Below are 21,002 nucleotides of genomic sequence, written 5' to 3'. Positions count from 1 at the left end.
ATGGGCGACCTCTCGCCGCCGGGGGAGCGCGGCGATTGGTCAGACCAGGACGCCAATCGACGCGCGATGAGAAGCCGCAGCGGCTTCCCGTGTTTACGGTGCGGGCGGCGGCAGCTGTGGCACAGGCGGGTGTGGGGACCGGGACCGGGGCGTCCCCTCCGTATCCCCGGGGAAGAAGCTGGGGCGGCCCCGGGGAGCGGTGGTGACAGGGGCCTGCGGGGGAAGGGGCGGAGGGAGCGCCGTGCCGGCAGGGGGATGGCGGCCTGCCTCCCTGCGGGGTCCCTCAGGCCCTGAGGGGCTCGCCGGGCCCCTGGGTGTAAATGCGACACCCCAGAGTTTATCATCGCTCTCTGGAGGGAGACCTCGCTTCCCCGGTGGGATGAGAGGCCCCTAAAACGTCTGGTGACGTGACTTGGGCAGAGGGGGGTAGGCAGGGGGAGGCCTGGGAGAGAGGGTTTTCCGCTCGGTGTTCATCATTTATTCCCTCCGCCTCAGGACTTCACGATGAGAATGATTGAGAGCGTTGACTCCGTGGTCACCAGGTCCAGTGAAGACCTCTGGGCTGAGATCTGTTCGTGTCTGCCACATCCCGACCAGAAGGACGCTAGCGATGCTTTTACAGACTCCTTCATGGATTCCTATGCCGATGGAGGAAGCCAGGGCAGTGGATCAGATGGCTCTTCCCAAACACAGCTGAAGCCCTGGGCACCCCTGAATGATTCAGAGGTGTATTTAGCATCCCTAGGTGAGTGTCTGGTAAGGCTTCAATTTCTCCATTTACTTAGGTGCTTGATGACAGCTATGGCTCTGTTTATGCAGCTGAGGTGACGGTGCTCACAGCTCTGGTTGGAAAAGTGTCTTGCAACTATTTAAGAGCATCTGACTCATTTGCTGCAAGGGCATCAGTGGAACTGAGAGGCACAGTCATAGCTTCTTCAGCTATACCACAGAAAGGAACTTTTTATCCAGTACAAACCAAAGAATTTGGGGTTCTCCCTCCAGATAAGCAGGGTAGGGACACTGCTGTTTCTTCTCTGAAGAGCATGTAGTTCCACTCTAGTTGACCTGGGGAGGGGAAATGCATTCTGAAATCATTACAGAGCCTATGTATTTTTGTGTTACCAGTATTTGTCTCATTCTTTTTATGGAGTCTGTCCTTTGGAGACACTTCTGAGTGGAAAGAGAAAAGTGAAATTTTTTTGTGACCTGTTTTCTGGTTGGAGAGGAGAGGGACAGGTATGGGAAAGAAAGCTGTGATGCTTTCCCAGATCACGCCTGCTAGAATCTGTATTTTAAGATGACAGATCATGCAGATCATCTTTGTGCGATTGCTTCTCTTAATTCCTGCATAATCTACAAAGCCATAAATTGATTGTGAACAGTGTAACAGCTGATAGAAACACTTGATACGAGGGATGATGAGGTTGCCAGTAGCGGAGTTAACATCCTAGCACAGCTAAGCGCTGCAGTCTTTAGCTCTAAGGCCATGGAATTTGTCACCCTGTTTTGAGTATTTCCTACTCCCTTCAGAGGCCTCATTGTACAACAGCATTCAACCCCAGGACCGATGCTCCTGTTGACTGTTAGGAGGAAGCTTTGCGGTTCCCCTGCTCTCCAGCAGTTGGACCGCTACTCCCTCCACTTGTAGCAAAATATTCCATCTTTATGGCTTTTCCACTTCTTTCCCTCCTGTGGAGTTATTTTTATCTTGGGTCAGTTTGTAACCTGGTTTGCAGTGCAGCCACGCACATAGTTGTCTTGGCTTGTGTAGGAGGCCGCATACAGAAACAGGCCAGGAGGAATGGGTGGCAAAAGCAGCTTTATAAGCTTTTGTTTCTGCTAGAGCTTCCATCTTGCCTTAGTTGCTGTTTTAAACTATTATTTCACAGTACACAGAGTAGAGTTCTTAGCGTCAGATCAGGGGTGCCACAGCAGCAGAACATAAATTGCTCTTCTGGTATTAATTCCTGCTGCAGTTCCAACTTGTTCAGAAAATGCCAGTGGATTAACTTTTACAAGCAGGCTTCAGACTAGATCTGCATCTGTTTTTTCATAGCCAGGATGAAAGCATAACACTAGCACAAAGTTTCTCTTGTATATTCTGGCTAAGTCAACAGAAATAAACCTGTTCTATGTTTGTACCTGGCCAGGATTAGTGATTGCAAAATCATAGCATCAGCCTGGCTGGATGTTTGGACAGATACCATAATTCAAATCTTCTGAATTGCTAGGTATAGAGACTTTTGGTGACAGCTCAGTTCTGTGACACAAGACAACCTCCAGGAAACTTAACAGATGGGCCACAGTCTTGTGAACTAGCCCACTTTGACTAATGATGATACGCTTTTCAGAAAAAAATGTGATTACAAGTCAATACCTGCCCCAATTTAAGTGGGAAACAATTATAATGAGATTTTGTGACCAGAGGAAGTAATGACATTTGCTTTCTTGTAGCTTTGTGTATTGTAGTTCGATTACCCTGCGCCTGGTAAGGAGGTGCTTTTCATCATCCCTGGTGGCTGAGAAACTCACAATATCACATTCTATTATGAGATACCCAACTAATAGTACTGTTGCACTCGCATTCATTTTTTTCCTCAGCTTGGGCATTATTTGGATTCACACTACAATTAGTGTGATTTATATTCCCTGCCAATTTGCATGGAAATTGTGGGAATTTAATGCCTGTGAGAGCTGAACTCTCCTGTGTGATTTCATGGAAACTGAACAGTAAATGTGAAAGTTATTAAAACTCAAAAATGGGCAGAGTTGACCCATTGCATAAAACTTACTTCCTTCAGAAGCATCACCTAAAAAATATGATCTTGTATACATACAAGAAATACAGTCATGCAGACTTGAAATACAGGGGGAAAAATGACTTAAAATATGACTTAGTCTTGAAAAGTTAATTTAAGTTTTTTGATATAGAAGTCCAGGTACATTTTGTTTTTGTTTTTTTTCCTTTCAGACAAACATAGTAAAGGTAATCAAGACCCCTCCTTTGTCTCTTCACAGAGAGAAGACTGAGAAGAATTAAAGGCTTGTCTCAAGAGGTGACCTCCAAGGATATGCTGCGCACTCTCTCCCAGGCTAAGAAGGAATGCTGGGACAGGTTCCTGCAGGAGAAGTTTGAGTCAGAATTTTATGTAGAGGGACATGACTCTGATGAGAGGTAATAAGCAAGTCAATGAGAAGGGATTACCACTTACTGTGTTGGCAAACAGACTTTATTTCTTAAAAACTAAAATAAGGTTTTGTCAGGACTTGTGATACAGCATTAGGACAAAAATAACATCTCATTGCAACTTGGTAAGGCTGTCACAGCCTTGATGAAACAGTTTGATAATGACCATTTACATCGTACTAGAGGGGAACACATGGAGCATGTAGGGTTTGAACTTTCAATGCTGTTCACCGATTGTTGCATCCCTCAGACTGGAGCAATCCAGCATGGAAACAACTGGAATGTAGTTGATAATTTCCTTTGTCACATTTGGGGTAGGGAAGGAATGGAGTGGAGGAGGGGATGTCTAATGTGCCTCAGATTGTTTTTTTTTTTAAGGCTTAGCATTAAAAATGAACCCTAGGCCATTTCCTACATCCTTGTAAGGGCCCACTTAAGCACTGCTTCAGACACAAGTGGGATTTGAAGTTCTTCACAGGGTTGGTACCAGTCCTGAGATTAGATTTCCCAAGCAGCTCTCGCTTCTGTGCCACTCTTATGATGCTTCTGCTCTCTCACCCGTTACCCTTTTACAGATGATGTATGAATTAAGATGAGAGTCCTTTTCTTTAGTAATCTCACATCCCAATCACTTATAATGCTCTCCATATTTCTGCTTTCTGAGCTGACATTTTCCATGATTGCTCCTAGCTGGAAAGAAGATTATTTTTCTCCCTTGAAGAAAATCTACTTAAGCTAGTTTGGGAGTTTAAGTATGAAAAATAATCCATGTTTACAAGGAGTTTTTAGATTCTTTCTTTGACCAGTTAACTTTAATGTGATTTCTATTTAAAACCAAGCTTTTGTAGACATATGTGCTCTCTACTGTTTTTTAAAGGCTGAGGATGTTACCCATGAAAGAATTTTCCTCCCTAGAATTTGACTAAGAACTTAGAAGTCACTCCCAAATGGTGCTGAAGTATTTAATTCTCACCCATCAATGTAATTAAACAAGCCTTAACTTTTAAGCATACAGATAATTTCAAGGACATTACTAAATGAAATTCTGCTCTTGTAAAAGAGCAAGAGCAAGTTAATTTTGTTGTGGCAGTATTGAATAAATTGCATGACACTTCTAGAAGATGAGCATACGCACACATGCATACATTTAAGAATTATAATATTAAACATTCAGGATTATAGCCAGCATTTAAACAAAGACAAGGTAGATCTGTTCTGGTCAGACCAGTTATTGTGAGATAGGCTGTAATTATGCTAGTATATTTTTATAAAAATCTATAGAATCCATAGTATGGTTAGCATTCTAGAATTTACACATACTGCCTTTTTCTTCTTTAATCTTCTGGTGTTATTAACAGTCACACATTTTTATATGTGCTTCCTGTTTTCATTTTGTTCCCCTCCTTTCCCCCCCTATATTTCCTAATCTTCACAAACAGGCAGTTGTGGGTTGTGTGTGTTTGTTTAACACTAGGTATTTTACTTCTAGCCCAGAAAGCTGGAAATTAAATTGTAGTCTTTGGCTACGGACAGACCAGTACTTCAAGAGTGTAAAGGTTGATGTACCTGCTAAGGATTCTTTTCATCAAGAAAAAAATCAGAGCATAAAACTTTTCTAACCATAGTTTAAAAAGCCCAACTACAGCAGAATGTCTTTGTAGAATGAAAGATTCTGCTTGCTCCTCTGGGACACCAATCAGTCTCATGGTGGACCTTATCTGTGGCAACAGGAATGCCTACAGAGGTGCAAGAAGTATATATGGAGGATTTTCCTGACACATTTTTTCATACATTCCTGTGAGGCTTTGTTGCTCTCTTGTTTCACTTTGTGTCTTTGCTTTCCCTTAGCACGCTAGAACATCTAAAGCGATGGCTGCAACCTGATAAAGTGGCAATCAATACTGAGGAGGTACAGTACCTCATCCCTCCAGAATCTCAGCCAGAGAAGCAGGAGACTGAGGAAGAACCTCCAGCTGCAGAGCAGTGAGATATATGCCAGCTGTGCCACAGAGCTGCCTCTTGTCTGAGCCCTGATGAAGTTGTACCCAACAACAGTAATCATGGGGGGCAGGGGGGGATAAAAGTGCTAATTATCAGTCATTTAAAAACCAAAACCAACCCCAACACACAAAAAAACCCAGCTCTGGACTTCCAGAGATAGTGACTGGCATTTGTTATGGACAAGAGCAAAGCACCTGTGACACAGTGTATGCTGAACTGAAATCTTACTTTGATCTTCTCCCAGCCTGTAGCATCCTAATCATTCCAGTCTGAATGTGAATTGTTTGTAATTCATCAGGAGACGTATTAAACAAAAAAAAGCAGTTCTTCAGAAGCATCAGAAAACTTAACGGTGTAGAACAGAACAGATAAAACCACTGAATCAGTTTTTCTTCCTGTCTTATACCTTTTTTATTACTCAATTGGGCATTTATTTTTCTTTCCTGCAAAGTCCACTGTGGTGTTTTCTATAGATCTTCACTATTTAAGCCTGAGTTGGCCCTGAGGTGTGCCTGGAGGAAGACAGATATTTTTCACCTACATGAATTTGGAAACTTAAAGGAAGCCATCATTGCAATCATTAAATTGATGGTATTGTTGACATTGTTACTATTTGATATTCCTCTCTATGTAACATACCCTCCTACAATATCCCACTTTATTGGCCAAACTCTCTATTATAGATGTGACTGGAGGGGGAGTATTTTTTTTTCTCTTGTTGGTCATTTTGTACCTGTTCTTTATCTCCTTCAGCCTCTCCAAAAGAGGGCCAGATGAGATCCTGTATTGGGAATCCAAGAGTGATAACCAGGGAGGCTACAAATAACTTTGTTTTCATCACAGACTTGCATAGAATTATCTGACTTTAAATGTGTTCTAGTACTTAAATGTTTTTCATCCTGTTTAACTCTGCAGAGGGTTATTTCCCATTACTAATCAGAAAAACCTGTAATCATGTACTTGTGAGAGATTCTTCTTTAGCCTGTGCTTTCTGTCTTGGCATTGACACTAAAGGTCGATAGAGGGAAGCAGCATACATCTTCTGTCAGATAAAGCTTGTTAAGACTGAAATTGTACAGGCAGTTCTAGTTGTTTATGCACACGAGATTCATACCATGTTCATTATGTATCTGTAAAAAAATACATTTTTAAAAGAAGCTTCTTAGACCATCCTTGTTTCCTGTCTCTACAATTATAAATGGTGCTATTATCTTACTCACTGACAGCTGTTACTCTGTTGGTGCTTCTCCTTCAGTGTCATGACTCAGTGGTTGTTGCCATGATCAGCATTATCGGCATAAACCCCCACCCCAGGCTCACTGTTCACAGAAAAGTCACACTCAATTCTCCATTAGAACAAACACTTTTTTTTTTTAAGACTTGAGAAATATGGTGAATCACCTGAATGTCAGTGATACAAGACTTGCAAGTCTTGTGCCTTGTTGGAGGGTGGGTTTTGTCATCTTCTAAGTGTCCCTTTTATTTATCTCCAAAAATAAGTCTGCTTTCATGTACAGATACAGTGCTGTAAGTATCTCTCACCTGTGATGTCAAGCTATAACAAAGATGCTTCCGAGTATTTACCAGAAAGGTATGTACAAAGAGAGAAAGATGCAATTTCTCTGTCTGTACCCAGGCTATTTTGTAGTCAATACATTTCCTTCTTGTGATTGGCAATGACTGTGAAAATGCTTTATGTTATTTTGTCTATTCCTGTTAAAGCAATCTGAGAAAGAAATGTATTCAGAATAACTGTAGTAAAACACTTATGGTTCCAGGACCACATAACCTAGCATTTCCTCTAGAGAAGGGACCTTAGAGAGAGTAGCTCTCACTATTTCATTTTTAAAAATAGCTCAGAAGTCCAAGGAAAGGGCCTGGGGCAGAACTGTTGTCCAAATAAAGAATTAGCCAAGGTCTTTGAATTTGCATTGATACTCTGACAAGACATATACAGGTCCTTTGCTGGGTAGTTACGTGTATTTTTCTGTACAGATAACTGAAGAACAGGAAGGTCATCTGCCTCGATTTCTCCAAAATAGCAGCTACTCTGAGTAGCTTTTTATGCAGGAGGAGCTGTTCAAACCCAGCAGGGAAGACCAGCTCTTTCACCCCTTTGCATTTGTAAAGCACGCTCTGCCGGGATGGCAGGGAGTAAGTTCTATGACCGCGCATGGAGAGCAGGCACTGATCATTTTCATCGGAACCAGGGACTCTCAGTAAAAAAAAAATTTAAAAAAATAAAAGACCAGAACAAATCAATACCAAGCAGGATGGAGGCCAGAAGGTCAAATGCTTTGTGAGGGAGGAGGAGAAAAGAACTAGTGCTGGTCACTTCAATGGGTAATTGAAGCAACCCTTGCAAGCAGCCACATCCAGTTCCGTCAGGGAATCTCCGTCCCCGCCAGGCATACCAGCTCCTGCGCCGAGCAGCATCTTGTGTTGTCAAAGGGTCGGTTAGCTTCCAGCAGTGTAATGTCAGCTCTACTGGCTCTGGTATGGCCAAGAAAGCTGAAGGAGCGCAGGACAGAATAGCGTGGTTTTGCTCAGTTGTCATGCTGGACACAAGTTGGGAAGAAATACCAGTTTCCTCTGTTTGTGGCTGTTGATTGGTAATGTCAGCACAAGACAGTAAATTAGGTCCTGAAGCACTGCAGCATCATCTTTTCAGCAGAGAATTAAACCTGCCAAAGTGCTTATAGATTGGCATTTAATTGGAGACTGCCTTCAGATCAAGCAATAGATCCAGCCCTATCAATTTGCAGGCTTGCTCCAAAGGCTGTCTGACTTGGCTGGGATGTAAACAGTAGGACTCAAAGACCTGATCTATCCGCATAAGAACAAGGAAAAGATTAAAAAAAAAGCTATTTTGTAAACACACATGCTATTTTTTATCTAGTTTTAACCTAACCACACTTTTACCATATAGAAACACTTAGACTTGAGTAGTCTAACCCTCTGTTTCTCAAGGAAAAGGACACCGTCTAGTGAAGGCACTGCAGTACAGAGGTGGTTCAGAAGAACAAGCCGGGAGCTTTCACGTGGTCCGTCCTTTGGACACTGACCCAGAAAAAAGCAGACTTGGGATGGGCCTATACTTAAATCACCTTAAGGACAGCAAGAACTCCTGTGTTAAGACCTTTAAGAACTTCTTTACAAGACCGCCTAAACCGTGAATACATGAAAAAGCGTGATGCATCCGGGCAGTGGTGTTGTGCAAGGACTTTACTTTAAGCTATTATGGTTTATTCTAGGAAAAGCAAACTGTTTAGCTCCTATCAATCAAACAAACTCTTGCTGGTACAAGCAGCATTTTCACTAGGGATTTTTTTTTTCCCCCCGCTTATACAGCAACACCAGCCTTCCTATAGGTGGAACTAATTCACATGCCAGGAGTTGCACCAATCCAAACAAAAAGATGAGCCCTTGATAGCAGCATAGCAATACAGAAAAAGCAAACTATCAGTAGGTGCAGATGGGTCCACAGTAGCAGTGTCTGAAAGCACCGTGTCTAGATTGTTATGCACAAGCAAAGCCCTGCTATCAAATACGGAAGATGATTTTTCAGGTGTGAGAAACTAGTAATCACAAAGGAAGTGTTAGCCCCCCTCTGGTTTGTACCTTTTAAAGACAACACTAGCCTTTTCTCTGCATGAAACAGCATTTCTCTACCCCTTAAACAGAGAGATGGATCACAGTGGTATTGTAACACATCACCACAATCAAGCTGCCAGCAATTTGTTTTCAAGATAAGGCAGAATAAAGTGAAATCTAAGACAATCCGACTGCTGCCTCATCAGAGCAACGTGAGGGCCATTGCTGCAGATATTGCCGGCCAAAACAACAGCTGGGCTAACGGAGCACGTCGGGCAGCAAGGAAAGGCATGGGAGGAGGGAAAGGGGGCTGGAGAACAGGTGCCTCACAGCACCTTTTTGTTGAAAGCAGCACCTAAAACAGTGAGGGACTAAGAGAAAAAAAATAATCAGGCAATGGCTGAGGCTGGTTAGTGTCTCTGTGGAATATAATTGGCCATAAACATTCATTAACCATACCCATCAAGCACAAGCCGGTGCACAAATTTAGCCCATTGCTAGGATTCACATGTATCCGTGGGAAAATGAGCACGGGCAGCTGCCTCCAGTGACACGACCGCACGCATCAGGGTCGGCTCCGTTTATCCACACTTGACAGACGCTGATAAATGCGCTCATGGCAGTCTGATCCTCCCCGCGCCCATACAGGGCACAAAAAGATTGCTTGCCATGTACTTGAACCGACAAAATCAATCCAATTGAAGCATGAGCTGGCAGCACCGGATAATGATGCTGAGAATATTCCATCCTGCTTTTTAATTGACAGGCTCTCTAGAATCTCAGGTTAGGAAAAACTGCAACCTGCTGTGGGAGGAAGGTCTGCGCCGTGACTGCCATTTTGCAGGAAAGGTGATGAGGACTGACATTTTCAGGAGCAGCTTTGGGGGGGTCCGGCGCCCGCTGCTCTCTGGAGATGTATTGCAAGTGCTGGAACCTGCGGTTATTTCTAAAAGCCAACCTGGTGACCAACACACAAAGAAAAGGATGAAATCACAGGAGGCTCCGATTCCTGGTCATCATCTGTACGGGGTAGGACAGACACCAGGATGTCATAGCAGATGCCTCAAGCACTGATGCTTCAAGAAGCATCGCCAGCTCCCGGATTGGGGACCAGCAGGGCGGGCTGCAGCTTTCGAATCCCTCACTTGTTTCCATTCAGAGACAGAAACTTCTGGTGTGGGGCAATACGAGCTTTGGAATAAGAGTGACTTACCCTACCAGGTCTCTGGAAGCACTAAAGAAAGGTCAGAAAAGTTTTTTCCAGGATAAGCACACGCAGAGGAAAAAGCTCCCAGCACTGCTGCCGGGTTGCCCTGGCCATGGTGTGTCTGGAGCTGGATGAAGCCTTGGGCTGGACGTACCCTGTCCCAGCCACCCTGCAATTCATTATTCTGCTGTCATGTTCAAACGCCCATCTCTCATCTCAAATGATCTTTTAAGAGCCTTTTGCTTTCCTTATCAGATTGTTCTGCTGTTTAAAATTAACAGCAGCCCTCAGCCAGACTGTGATAAGGAGACAAAGATGATTTTCTTCCTGCTGATTATTTGGCAGCAATGAGTGTTCGCCCCTGAAGTCAGCTCTCAGCCAGCTTTAATAACACCGACCCACTCTCATCAGATTGAGACAAATTAACAGCTTTCTCTCACCAAAAGTCAGAGTTTTGCCAAACTTCTTCCAGGACTGGTCTGACAATTTCCATTCCTGTTACCAAAAAAATTCCAGTTGATGATTATTTTTAATTTTCCCTTATTTAAGTAGGCTATGAAGGAAAAGATCCTGCCTGTGGAATCAGAGCCTTCTAGGGAAAATGGAGCAGATGGGCAATGACCTGCTTTGGATCTGGCAGCCAAGTACCCCAGCCACGTTAAATAACAAACAACCCTGTTACAACACACTCCCTTATTATGGGGCATACAGTAATTAATACATCTGACTTCAAAGCGATGCCTGTGGAGAAGCAAAGATTTGTTCTTCCTTCAGCAGGAGAAAGAAAAAAGAAAAGATAAAAATTACAAAGCCCCAATCTTTTCACAAGGGGCAATAAGTGCTCCGAAGCTGTTTCATGACAGCGTATTTCTGAAGAGCCGAGAGCTTTAAAATTGCAATTGTTGTCCTGACACTTCTAATAAAAACTTCATAACAGTATTTTAGCTGAAAGATGGTGTTTGTGGTCAGGAGAAAGCGGCTGCTTATTTTTTTTCCAGGACAAACTTAGCAAACCTGGGGTGGATTTCTGGATGCTTGTTGCCCTCCCAGTGCCTTCACAATCCGCTGCCCTACAGTAAATGGCCCAAGACCATTAGAGAGTCCACAGGGAATTCAGCTGCAGGGGCTGGCCAGGGAGCCTTTCCCCCCTCCCTTGCCCTTCCAAACATTTTCAGCTTTGTTTTTAGTCTTTATATGCTTTGGGATCTCTCCAAGATCAACCCTTTCCCTGTCCAGCTGGGACTAGGATCCAAGTCCTACGCAGAAGCCACAACCGCAAACCCCCAGCCAATTCTTCCTGCCATTCCCGAGGCAAATTGAAGGCGCTTGAACCTGGGGAGTCACGAAAATTCCATTACGACCCAGAAAACAACACGCCAAGTTTGCTGCTAGGGCTGAGTCTGCGGATGCAAACCATCCGGTGCAGGACCCAGGCACAGCCAGAATCGCTGCCCTGACGGAGCTGGGAGAGAGGAGGTTCGTGCCTCCTAACGAACGGCCCCTCCGCTGACTGCAGAGCATTTTTGGCCCAGAAAAGAAAAGGTTTTTCTGTAGTTTGATTGCTGTGGGCTCCCTCCATGCTGAACAACAAACCAAGGGGCACAAAGCCTTTAATCGGTCCCGATCTGCCCATTGCTCAGGTCAACAGGGTAATTATCCCCGGGGTTGATTTCAGCTCTTGTTACTACCAAGCTTGTCATAACACTCTTGCATAATGTAATGGAAACCAAGTAATTACTGTAGTCACTGGACACTGATATTATTGTTTGCCACTCAAATCTTGTTAGGAGTCATACATTATTAACATTGTCTTGCCGCTGAAATCAATATTGAAGCAACACTCAGTTCCTCTTAATCACACAACACAACTGTGTTACAGTAATAAATGCCCAATTAAGGCTAATTTCTCCCAAGCCCCTGCTTCTAAAAATCCTTATCTGCGTATCAATTGATCATGTGGCAGTTCACTAACTTGAAATAAGCTGGAAATCATTTGCAAAAGGAAAACATCGGAGAGGAAAAAGCAGCTCTGATGCGGCAGAGGTTGCAAGAAAAGGTGGCCAGAGGGGTGGAAGAGAGAATTGGAGAGAAACTGCAGCTCACGCACGCGGTCCGAGCTGATCCTACAGAAAGAAAGATGCGACCTACAAACAGCAGCACCATCGCAAGTCACCCTGACACGTCAGCCTCCCGCACAGGAAAAGCGATTTGTGACCCTGCACCACTGCCGATCACGCTGGCGGGAGCGACACTGCTCGCTCCCTTGATCTCCATATGTTTTATGAATTGCATCCCTCATCCCCGCTCTGGCAGAAAAGCCCACGGCTGCCCTTAACCAGCTGCACCGCGGGAGAGCAAAGCCCCAGCTCAGACACGCATTTAAGGGTGACAGGGAAGGGCCCTGAGCAACTTCAGGCAAAAAAAAGGCATTCCCTGAAATCCCTTTATGCAATGACATCTCCCCTATAAACATGCAATTTTGGCAGAAAATAAACAGGTTTCCAATGCACTGCCCTGGGTCTTTGTAAGGTGAAGAAGAGAGCAGGTAGAAGGGCTGGTAGATGCTCACGCCTGGCTCTTGATTACACTGCCTTCTCACCCTCCAGCCCCAGCTCACTCATTCCACTTGGCCATCACTCTTTTCCTGCTCATTTAATTACCTGAACTCGTTGGGCATCAGCTGGGTACCCAGGCAGCAACCTGATACCTCTCCAGCGAAACCTTAACAGCTCACATTTACCAAGAGCTTTGTGCTTATTGCTGTACAGCATGAGGATGACTCCAGGCACGCTTTTATTTTATTCCCCCTCTTATTTCAAGCTTTCAGCCTTACAAAAGACAGACCCACTGGTCCAGCCACCCCCTCCCACCTGCTCTGCTGCAGCCACCCCACGGGGCACCCCACCTCTGCCATCATACGACAGCTCGGGAACATACCCACAGGGAAAAATCCTGAGCAAAAGCCCGAGGGTGGGCGATGCCACCAGCATGCTTATGTAGCCGCAAAGCCGCTGAGGAGGCTGGGGGGAAAAGGTTCATGGGTTTTTTCCCCTCCATGCTCCCCAGCTCACCTTTAGGCAGGCGCTCCCAGGAGAAGGACAGGCAGATCGGCAGCTCCACTGTTTGGTACTTACATTTTTGGGTAACCCCTTCTCACTCCTCTGCCCTGTGCAGGGGCAGGAGATGCAGGACTGGCATAATCAAGCTCTTCCACGGGGACAAAAGCACCTTTATACCGTAACACAGAGGAGACAGAAGCCCCCTCACCACCAAAGGCAGCTCTTCCCTCTTGCAACTAGCAGAACAAACCTGGCTTGTTTTTTTTTTCCCTACTATAATTTTTTTTTTCCCCAAGTTCTGTGAAGCACTTACATCACTAAGTTTAGCAAATTGCTTCAGCTCCACCAGCAAGAGACCAGAGCAAAAAGAACTACTGAACACCAACAATCCCTTACAGAAAAGGCCTGCCATGACCTTTTATATCTAATTGGGGAATTAGTTTCACCTCCTGAAGCACCTTTGCCTGCTTTAGGCACAGCTGAAGCCTGCCACGCTGCCCCAGCGGCTCCACTGGGTTTAATTGTACTATTTTAGCAGAGCAATAGCCCAGGCTCTGCATGGGCATTGTCGGAGCTGCCTGACCTTAAACCTGGTTTAAAGACCTGCTCCTACAGCCCCGACTGCATGTAACATCTCTGATAAAAAGGAGAAAACTTGTTAAAATAAGTCCAACCACCTCCTGAGGCTCTGCCCATACGGCTGACCTGGGCTCAACTGTGTATAACACATCACTCAGACATACACTGAATTTAAGAGAGAAATAGTTTTAGTGACTTCAGCCATATGGATCATGCTTGCCCTAAATCCAAAAATACTTTTTTTTTTTTGTGAAAAAACCCTTTGATCATGGCTCGATGATGTCGTGAGCCCGTACAGCCAGCTCTTTTCAGAACTGAGACTTGCAACCCAAAGGGAGTGAACTTGGGTGGAAATCAATAGAAGAAACCTACTCCTGCCATTTGAAATCTTAACAGCTTCATTCTGAGAGCGAACAGCATATGGAGAGATTGGTTTTATTTGGTTTTAAAGACACTTACGTTATTTGTAAACACACAGAGGAGGGAATAGTCAAGAAATAAAAATCTACTCCCGATTCTTGTGTGTCCCTAAACACTCAACATGCGTTGCAGAAGCTTTTTCAAGCGTCTGTGCAAAGAGCGTTTTAGTGCCGAAGCTTTTTTCCCAAGCTCTTGAAATTGTCAATATTGATGTTACCTTGAAGATAAATGCCTGTTGATTGAAAAGGTCACTTATTTCTGGTGTGCCTCTGCGCTGATCCTGCAAGCACTGAGGTTCTTGAGTGCATCTGCGATAAAAGATGGCCCGAGGTATTCCCGGGAAAATGGGAAAAGCTGGTGGTTTGGTGGAGAGAAAAACAGGTGCATGATGGCTGGCCCTGGCTCCCGTTTCCATTTGGGGCAATTCTGCTTCATTTCCCGTCGGTGGAAAGCGGGGCCGGGGGGTCGGATGGACACAGGGAGCACCCAGCGCCTTTTGGGTTGGCGGTGCCAGCGCTGCTCCCGGCAGGCTGGGACCCTGGCCTGGCTTGGTGTTTTGTTTTTTTCTTCTCCCCCGGGGAATAAAATGCAAAATGGCATTTTTATTCCCCCAGCCAGGAATAAAAGAGAGAGGCCGGCGCCGGTGCGGACACGGGGTTCAGCTCCGTGGGTCCCACGCTCTGCCCCACGCCCGTGCCCCACACCGCAGCTGGCTGGTGGCCCCCGACGGCCGGACCACCCTCGCCCCACGGCTGCCTGCACCCCCACGGCTGCCCGTACCCCACGGCTGCCCCCCCGCCATGGCGGGGCTGCCCTCGCCCCCGGTTCCCTCGCCCCCCGTTCCCTCGCCCCCCACTCCCTCGCCCCCGTTCCCTCGCCCTCCGCTGCCCCCCCTCCCGCCCCCTCCCCCGGGCCGGGACCCCCCGATGGGGCGGCCGCTGCCGGCGCCCGGGAGCTCCGCGCGGTCCCTGCGCCCGCCCGCCCCGGTCCGTTCCCTTCCCCTCCCCTCCCTGCCGGGGTCCCCTTGGAGTTGGCCCCGAGGGCGGGCGGGTGCTCCCCGGAGCCCCCCTCCCCCAGGACCCCCTCCCTCTGGCGCAGCGCTGCCCTCCCCCGAAGGCACCGGGGCTCCCGCCGGGCTGGAGGCGGGGGGAGCCGCGGCTGCGAATCGATGGGGTGGGATGTGCGCGTCCCGGCAATACCTGGAATAGCCAGCACCGCGGGTGGGAACGTCCTGTTCCTCCCGGGCTGAAAAGCTCAGGCATCGGGGCAAAAAAAAAAAAAAAAATCAACCCCCGCAAGCCCCCCCAAACAAACAACAAAGCAACACCGCCCCGAGCGAAGGCAGATGTAAGCGAGCACCGCGGCCGCCGGTGGTGAAAAACACCCTGCCAACGAAACGCTCTTCGTCATCTTCCCGGGAACACCGGCGAGGCCGGGAGCCCCCCCGGGCCCCCCCCGGGCCCCCCCGGGCAGGTAAGTCCGCTCCGGGACCCCCGGTCCCAGCGAGTCCCCGGGCTCGGTCCCAGCCGGACCCCCAGGACGGAGCCGGGGCTGGCGGCAGGACCCCGGCGATGCGCAAAAGGGGCGGCTCGACCCCCCCGAGGGAACGAAGCTGAACATTTCTTCCTCACATTAAGGACCGCGTTGGCTTCTCCGGTCCGGATTTCGTATTCCCGCCCCGGGCAGGGACCCGGAGCTGCGTTCCTCGCAGCGGGCGCTCTGCCTGTGCAGCTCGGAAGTAGAAAACGGTAATAGCTCTCAGTTAATTACGGGGGCTACTTAATTACCGCTGCTTTGACTCTCTGCTGGGCGGAAGAAGAACGTCCAGGTCCCGCCGAGGGGGATGAAGCGATAAATTGGACAGCGTGGGGTCCAAGACGAGGGTCCTGGAGCGTAATCCTTCGTTTCCTTCCACTTTCTGCTAGAATATATTTGACATCCCCCCTCCTTGTGCTGCCGTAAGTAGTTTTGGGGACGTGCCAGGGACCCACACGCTCCCTCCCATCGCGGTCGCTGCGAGGGATGGCTGGAGAAATCCACCCGGGCCCGGAGAAGCCCAGCTCCATGGGTGGGGGAGGAATAACCAAGGGGGTAAGATAACCCCATGGGACAGGGGAATGGTGGGGTGGGCTGGGACGGAGAGGGCAGGGAGGTGGAGAAGACCCTTCTGGTGAGCCAGGGGGCTGGAGGGCAGCAGCAGGGCTGGCGGGGCGGGATGGAGTTGGGGGGGAACGATGAAAAGCAAAAAATGCAGGAGTGCCTTTGATTTCTGCTTTATGTCAGCACAGCTCCCAGGTTACCATCCATGAGGCATCCCGAGCTGCTTTCCCTGTCCTCGCTGCTCCAAACTGGCAGATCTGCGCCCGGCTGGTTAACCGTTTTGTAGCCAGGTTCCCCATTTTCTCTGTACCGAAGCTCCGCAGTGGCTGCCACGGGGCACATTCCCTCTTAAAAAGTCACAGCATCTTTTAAGTCAGCGGGCACACCACAGCAGGGCTCTGCCAGAGAACCTGGACGCTGGGGACTGGTTCTTCTGCCCGGAAGTACAACCAAAGCGCGTTTCTTTCCCCTTCAGGGCTGACGGTCTTGTCTCAGTTTGACTTCAAGGTGTGGAGAAGCGGCACCGGTAGCATGGCTCATGGTCAGCTGCCCAACAACTCCTGGCAGAATGGCTCAGCCCCTCTCTTCACTGGCCTGGACCTCCTCCTGGAGCTGAAGCCCCTCTTCATCCCGCTCTACGCCACGCTGGTGGCAGTGGCCTGCACGGGGAACCTCTTCCTCATCCTCCTCATCGCTCTCACCAAGAAGCTGCACTGCACCACCAATTTCCTGATTGGGAACCTGGCGGCGGCCGACTTCATCATGTGCCTCGCCTGCGTCCCCCTCACCGTCTCCTACGCCTTCGAGGTGCGGGGCTGGCTCTTCGGGATGTTCATGTGCTACTTCGTCACCTTGATGCAGGCCGCCACCGTCTTCGTCTCGGTGCTGTCCCTCACCGCCATCGCCATCGACCGGTACGTGGTGGTGGCGTACCCTATTCGCAGGAGGATAAGCTGCAGGTCCTGCGTCTGCCTCGTGGCCTCCATTTGGTTACTCTCCATCATGGCCTCTGTTCCCACATCGCTGCACACCCACTACTTGGATCTCAACACCATCGGCCACGACATGATCATCTGTGAAGAGTTTTGGAAGCACGAAGAGAGAGAGCGGCTGCTGTACTCGTGCTTGATGCTCCTCTTGTCCTATGTGCTCCCGCTTTTGGCGGTATCGGTCTCCTTCTGTGCCATCACCTACCACCTGCGGAGGAGGAACGTCCCGGGCGCTGCCTATCCCTGCCAAGACAAATGGACCAAAACGAAGCAGAAGACCTTCCGGGTGCTCACCGTCTCGGTCGTGTGCTTTGCTATCTGCTGGCTGCCCCTCCAAGTGGTGAACTTCATCAGAGACATCGACGAGGAGTTCGCTATCCTGGACAAGAGGTACGTCAACGTCATCCAGGTCTCGTGTCACCTGATTGCCATGAGCTCTGCCTGCTACAACCCGTTCATCTATGCCTCCCTCCACAACAAGTTCTGGTTCCACCTCAGCAGCTACTTCTACCGTAAGAAGAAGAGCTCCAGCATTATGTCCTGCAAGGCTTCTCGATTCAATACCTGCTCCACCCTGGCAGATGCTCCTACCGGGGTCTCGGATAAGATAGCTTTGCAAACGAGAGTCTCTTAACTGAAGGACCCCAAGAGATGGGTTTTGCTTTTGGACGTAGCGTTCGCTTTGCTTTAGACTGGACGTGGGAGCTGGTGGCCGGTCGCAGTGGTTTGTTGCCATTCCTAGAAAAAGTCCCTCGTGCCTGGCAAGGAGAGCGAGCACCAGGGAACAAACCCATGGGCTTTGTGTCCTCGAGGAGCAGCTCTTCTGAGCAGCTCAAGGACTTTTTGTCCTTTGGGGAAAACAAACCAGTGCAACAACAAACACCGCAGACAGGCAAAGGCAGAGTAATTCGGAGCAGGACGTACTGGCTAGTCCACGTACAGACACACTGGAAGAGCAGTAGGTGTTTCCACCTGTCCTGGTTTCAGCTAGGATAGAGTTAATTTTCTTGCTAGCAGTTGGTAGTGTTATGTTTTGGGTTCCCCAATTCAACAGACAGCTGGAAAGACGGGTCAGTGAAACAACAGTTGCTTGGCTCGTTGAAACAGAACAACAGATGAGTTATCCAGATTAATGACTGGACACGCAACTAGCCTGCTGCAGTTCTCTACAAGCCTCAGTTTTCAGAAATGCCTCTGCATCGGCATGGCCAAAGTCTGCCTCTGTTTTGTGCTTGCTCTACATGCCGAGCAGCAATGCCTGAGCCATAGCCCTGCAAGCGCCGGGTCGTGCAGCAAGTGCCGCAGCCAGTGCCGGGGCGGTGGGGCAGGAAAGCAGGGGCTGCCTGGGATGAGGAAGTTCCCCATTGGGCTTTGACAGACCTTATCTCACACCATGGCTGGGCATGGGGCATATACACTATATCTCAAATCACGGCTGGGTATAGTAGGCGGCTGGCACTGTATTTGGAGCATGAAGACTTCTCCCTACAGTTTATTTAGGAGGTGGGTCAGCTTCTGGGCAAGACAAACACACATTGCATGCCTTTAAAAAACTCTTTGGAGAGTGTACGTCTTCATTTTGTAGGATAAAGATTGTTCCTAAGCAACAGATAGCACTTTCTGCCTCTGGAAGAACACCGGGTCTCACAGGTAGCAGTTAAATTGCTGTGCGTTTGTTTTTTTTTTTAAACCGTGGTTCATTGTTGAAAGAACAACATACATTCAGAAATGTGCACTCTTCAGTCGGAGACCATGTGGGAGCACACGGTCACCGAAAGCAGACAGCTTGTTTTGAATGGAGGCGACTTTCATAACCTGCTTGACTTTCTAAAGAAGCCACCTCTGTAACCAGACTGGTGGGTCCCAATTTCACCAGATGATGGCGTGCCACCAAACAAGGCAGATGTAGCTGGGCACATCAGTGAAATTATTGCTGTTCTCCGTAGCTGAGTAGGACTCAAGGGGTTGGGGCACCCAGAAAAATCTCGGGTGATGTGTTTGCTGAGGAAGATGTCTCAATCTCTGGTCCCAGGGTTGTTTAAGATTGTATACGTCCATGTTCAAGCTCCTTGGGTGGAGGTGGGAATCCTGGTGATGGGCTGCTCTAACCCAGAAACTGCTGGATAAAGGGTGCGTTGGCTTGTCCGACGCTGCTTGGTGTCTCCAGATGCCTGGTGCGTCTGTGGCCCGTTGGCTGGGTCTGTGCAAGCAGCACACGGAGAAGGCAGCGTCTCCTTGCACCCAGATGCCCAACCGGGTTTTAACTCGGCTCATGCTTTCAGAGAGCAGCTTGGCATCCTCCGGTGCGGACGCAGCTGGTTGGACCCTAAGAGGATCCCTAATGCGCTCTCGTGATGCCCAGGCAAGAGCTGCTGCCCGCTTGCCTTCCTGCTAAAAGACCTTTACGGTGGTCCCAGAAGGACCGTGTTAACATCCGTGGTGCAACCGGCGGAGACGGGGACCCATCAAACGCAAAAAGTGATGTGGATGCTTGTGACCCCCGCTGCGTGCCTGCAAAGCACTCGCTCTGGTTGCTTCTCGCAGCTTTCTCGTGGCCGCGCAGGGTTGTGCTCAGGGCAGAGGCTGGATCGCTCGTCCTGGAGGAGCAAAGCGAACCAGGAGGTGCACTGCTTGTCCTTCCTTCTAATAAAAGCTTAAAAAGCTCAGCATGTGTGTTTGTATTGATTCAAATCCAACAAAAATAAGCTATCCTGGACTGCAGCTTAGTCACATCCCAGGAAGACAGCCAACTTGGACATGTTTATCCCTGTCGCTGTCACTGGCAGTGGCAGACCCTTGGGGGTCAGTCTGAGATCAGGGCTGGAGAAATGAGGCTGGCTGAGGTTTTGGGAGAGCTCTGCAAAGCAGCAGCTCTGGCTGGAGAGAAAAGGTTGGACATGCTTGCTTTTTTTTTTTTTTTTTTTAATGTGGTAATGGCTCAAGACGTGCTTTCATTCCCTTTCACTTCTCTCCACAAGGCTACAAATACTCTGTACCTGTCTATCGGAAATCTGCAATAGCAAATAATTGGTCTCGAGGGCGAGGGCAGCCTCGGAGCCGCTGGCTGCCTTCTCTCTGCCCGGTCAGCCCTGCCCTGGCCGAAGGCTTTGGTGTGAGAGCACACGACCAGGATATCGCGAGGGGCTACCACGCAGCGTTAGGTGCCTCGGCTGCCGGCAGCACTGTCCGTGCTTGGGCAAGTGCGGCTTCACGGCCCCACAGCTTCCCCTCCAGCCACGTGCCTCTCGGTCCTAATATTTGCTAGCAAATCTGCTTCTCACTTCTGCAAGGCCGTTGCACCCTCACCTGAACCAGTAAACCCCCAAACCAAATTGTTTCTTCTTTAGGTGAAGCTCAGGATGGAGCTGAAGGGCATTCACCAAGTGGGCACGGCTGGTTGAACTGTGATGGCATCTTTTTTAGCCTTATTTTGGCCTCGGATATTGCTCCACTACACTTGGGGTAGCACTCCTCAATGAGTGAGCTCCCCAAGCCGCCTGCAGATGGAAGGGAAAATTGGGATATCCTGATTCTCCTCTGGGTTTTAAGGTCACCCCCCTGCTTAGGCTTGTTTAACAGCTGTTTTAACCTCGCAGCCTTGGCTTGCAAAAAATGGGACGGACGATACCAAGGTCCACCTTCCCCACCAGAAAAGCGAAGAGGTGGGGATGTTGCCAGCAGCAGCGGCGAGCCAGAGCAAATTACAAAGTGGGAAATGCCAGCGTTATAGGAAAGGGCACAAATCCAGATCTCGGGGCATATTCTCATGCAATAAACTTGCCCATTAGTGACATAAAACCCAAACCGACACCAGAATATCAGCAGGCAACACAAAAACCCAGCAAAGAAACTGGTAATGAAGTTTA

The 21,002-nt window shown here is 48.5% G+C and overlaps 2 protein-coding genes across 6 annotated transcripts; both read left to right on the top strand.

Annotated features, from left to right (window-relative positions):
* Nucleotides 1-9: 9 nt before the first annotated feature.
* On the top strand, nt 10-6,343 carry CCDC32 (coiled-coil domain containing 32). 5 transcript variants are annotated; one of them, XM_069804385.1, is made up of 4 exons: nt 10-98; nt 496-745; nt 3,019-3,175; nt 5,036-6,343. In XM_069804385.1, exons 2-4 carry the CDS (start codon nt 505-507, stop codon nt 5,172-5,174), a joined length of 537 nt encoding a protein of 178 aa, XP_069660486.1. In that variant the 5' UTR covers nt 10-98; nt 496-504; the 3' UTR covers nt 5,175-6,343. The 5 variants fall into 5 exon arrangements, with proteins under 5 accessions (XP_069660486.1, XP_069660485.1, XP_069660483.1 ...); XM_069804384.1 differs by having other exon boundaries at nt 59-125; XM_069804382.1 differs by lacking the exon at nt 10-98 and adding an exon at nt 112-129.
* A 10,299-nt stretch (nt 6,344-16,642) lies between these two features.
* LOC104325403 (prolactin-releasing peptide receptor-like) lies at nt 16,643-17,770 on the top strand. The gene has a single exon (XM_069804540.1). It carries the CDS (start codon nt 16,679-16,681, stop codon nt 17,768-17,770), a length of 1,092 nt encoding a protein of 363 aa, XP_069660641.1. The 5' UTR covers nt 16,643-16,678.
* The last annotated feature ends 3,232 nt before the right edge of the window (nt 17,771-21,002 follow it).

Source organism: Haliaeetus albicilla, chromosome 16 (assembly GCF_947461875.1).
Source record: "Haliaeetus albicilla chromosome 16, bHalAlb1.1, whole genome shotgun sequence".
Lineage (NCBI taxonomy): Eukaryota > Metazoa > Chordata > Aves > Accipitriformes > Accipitridae > Haliaeetus > Haliaeetus albicilla.
Note: the sequence above shows the minus strand (reverse complement) of the source record. Positions and strands in the feature narration are given on the sequence as shown.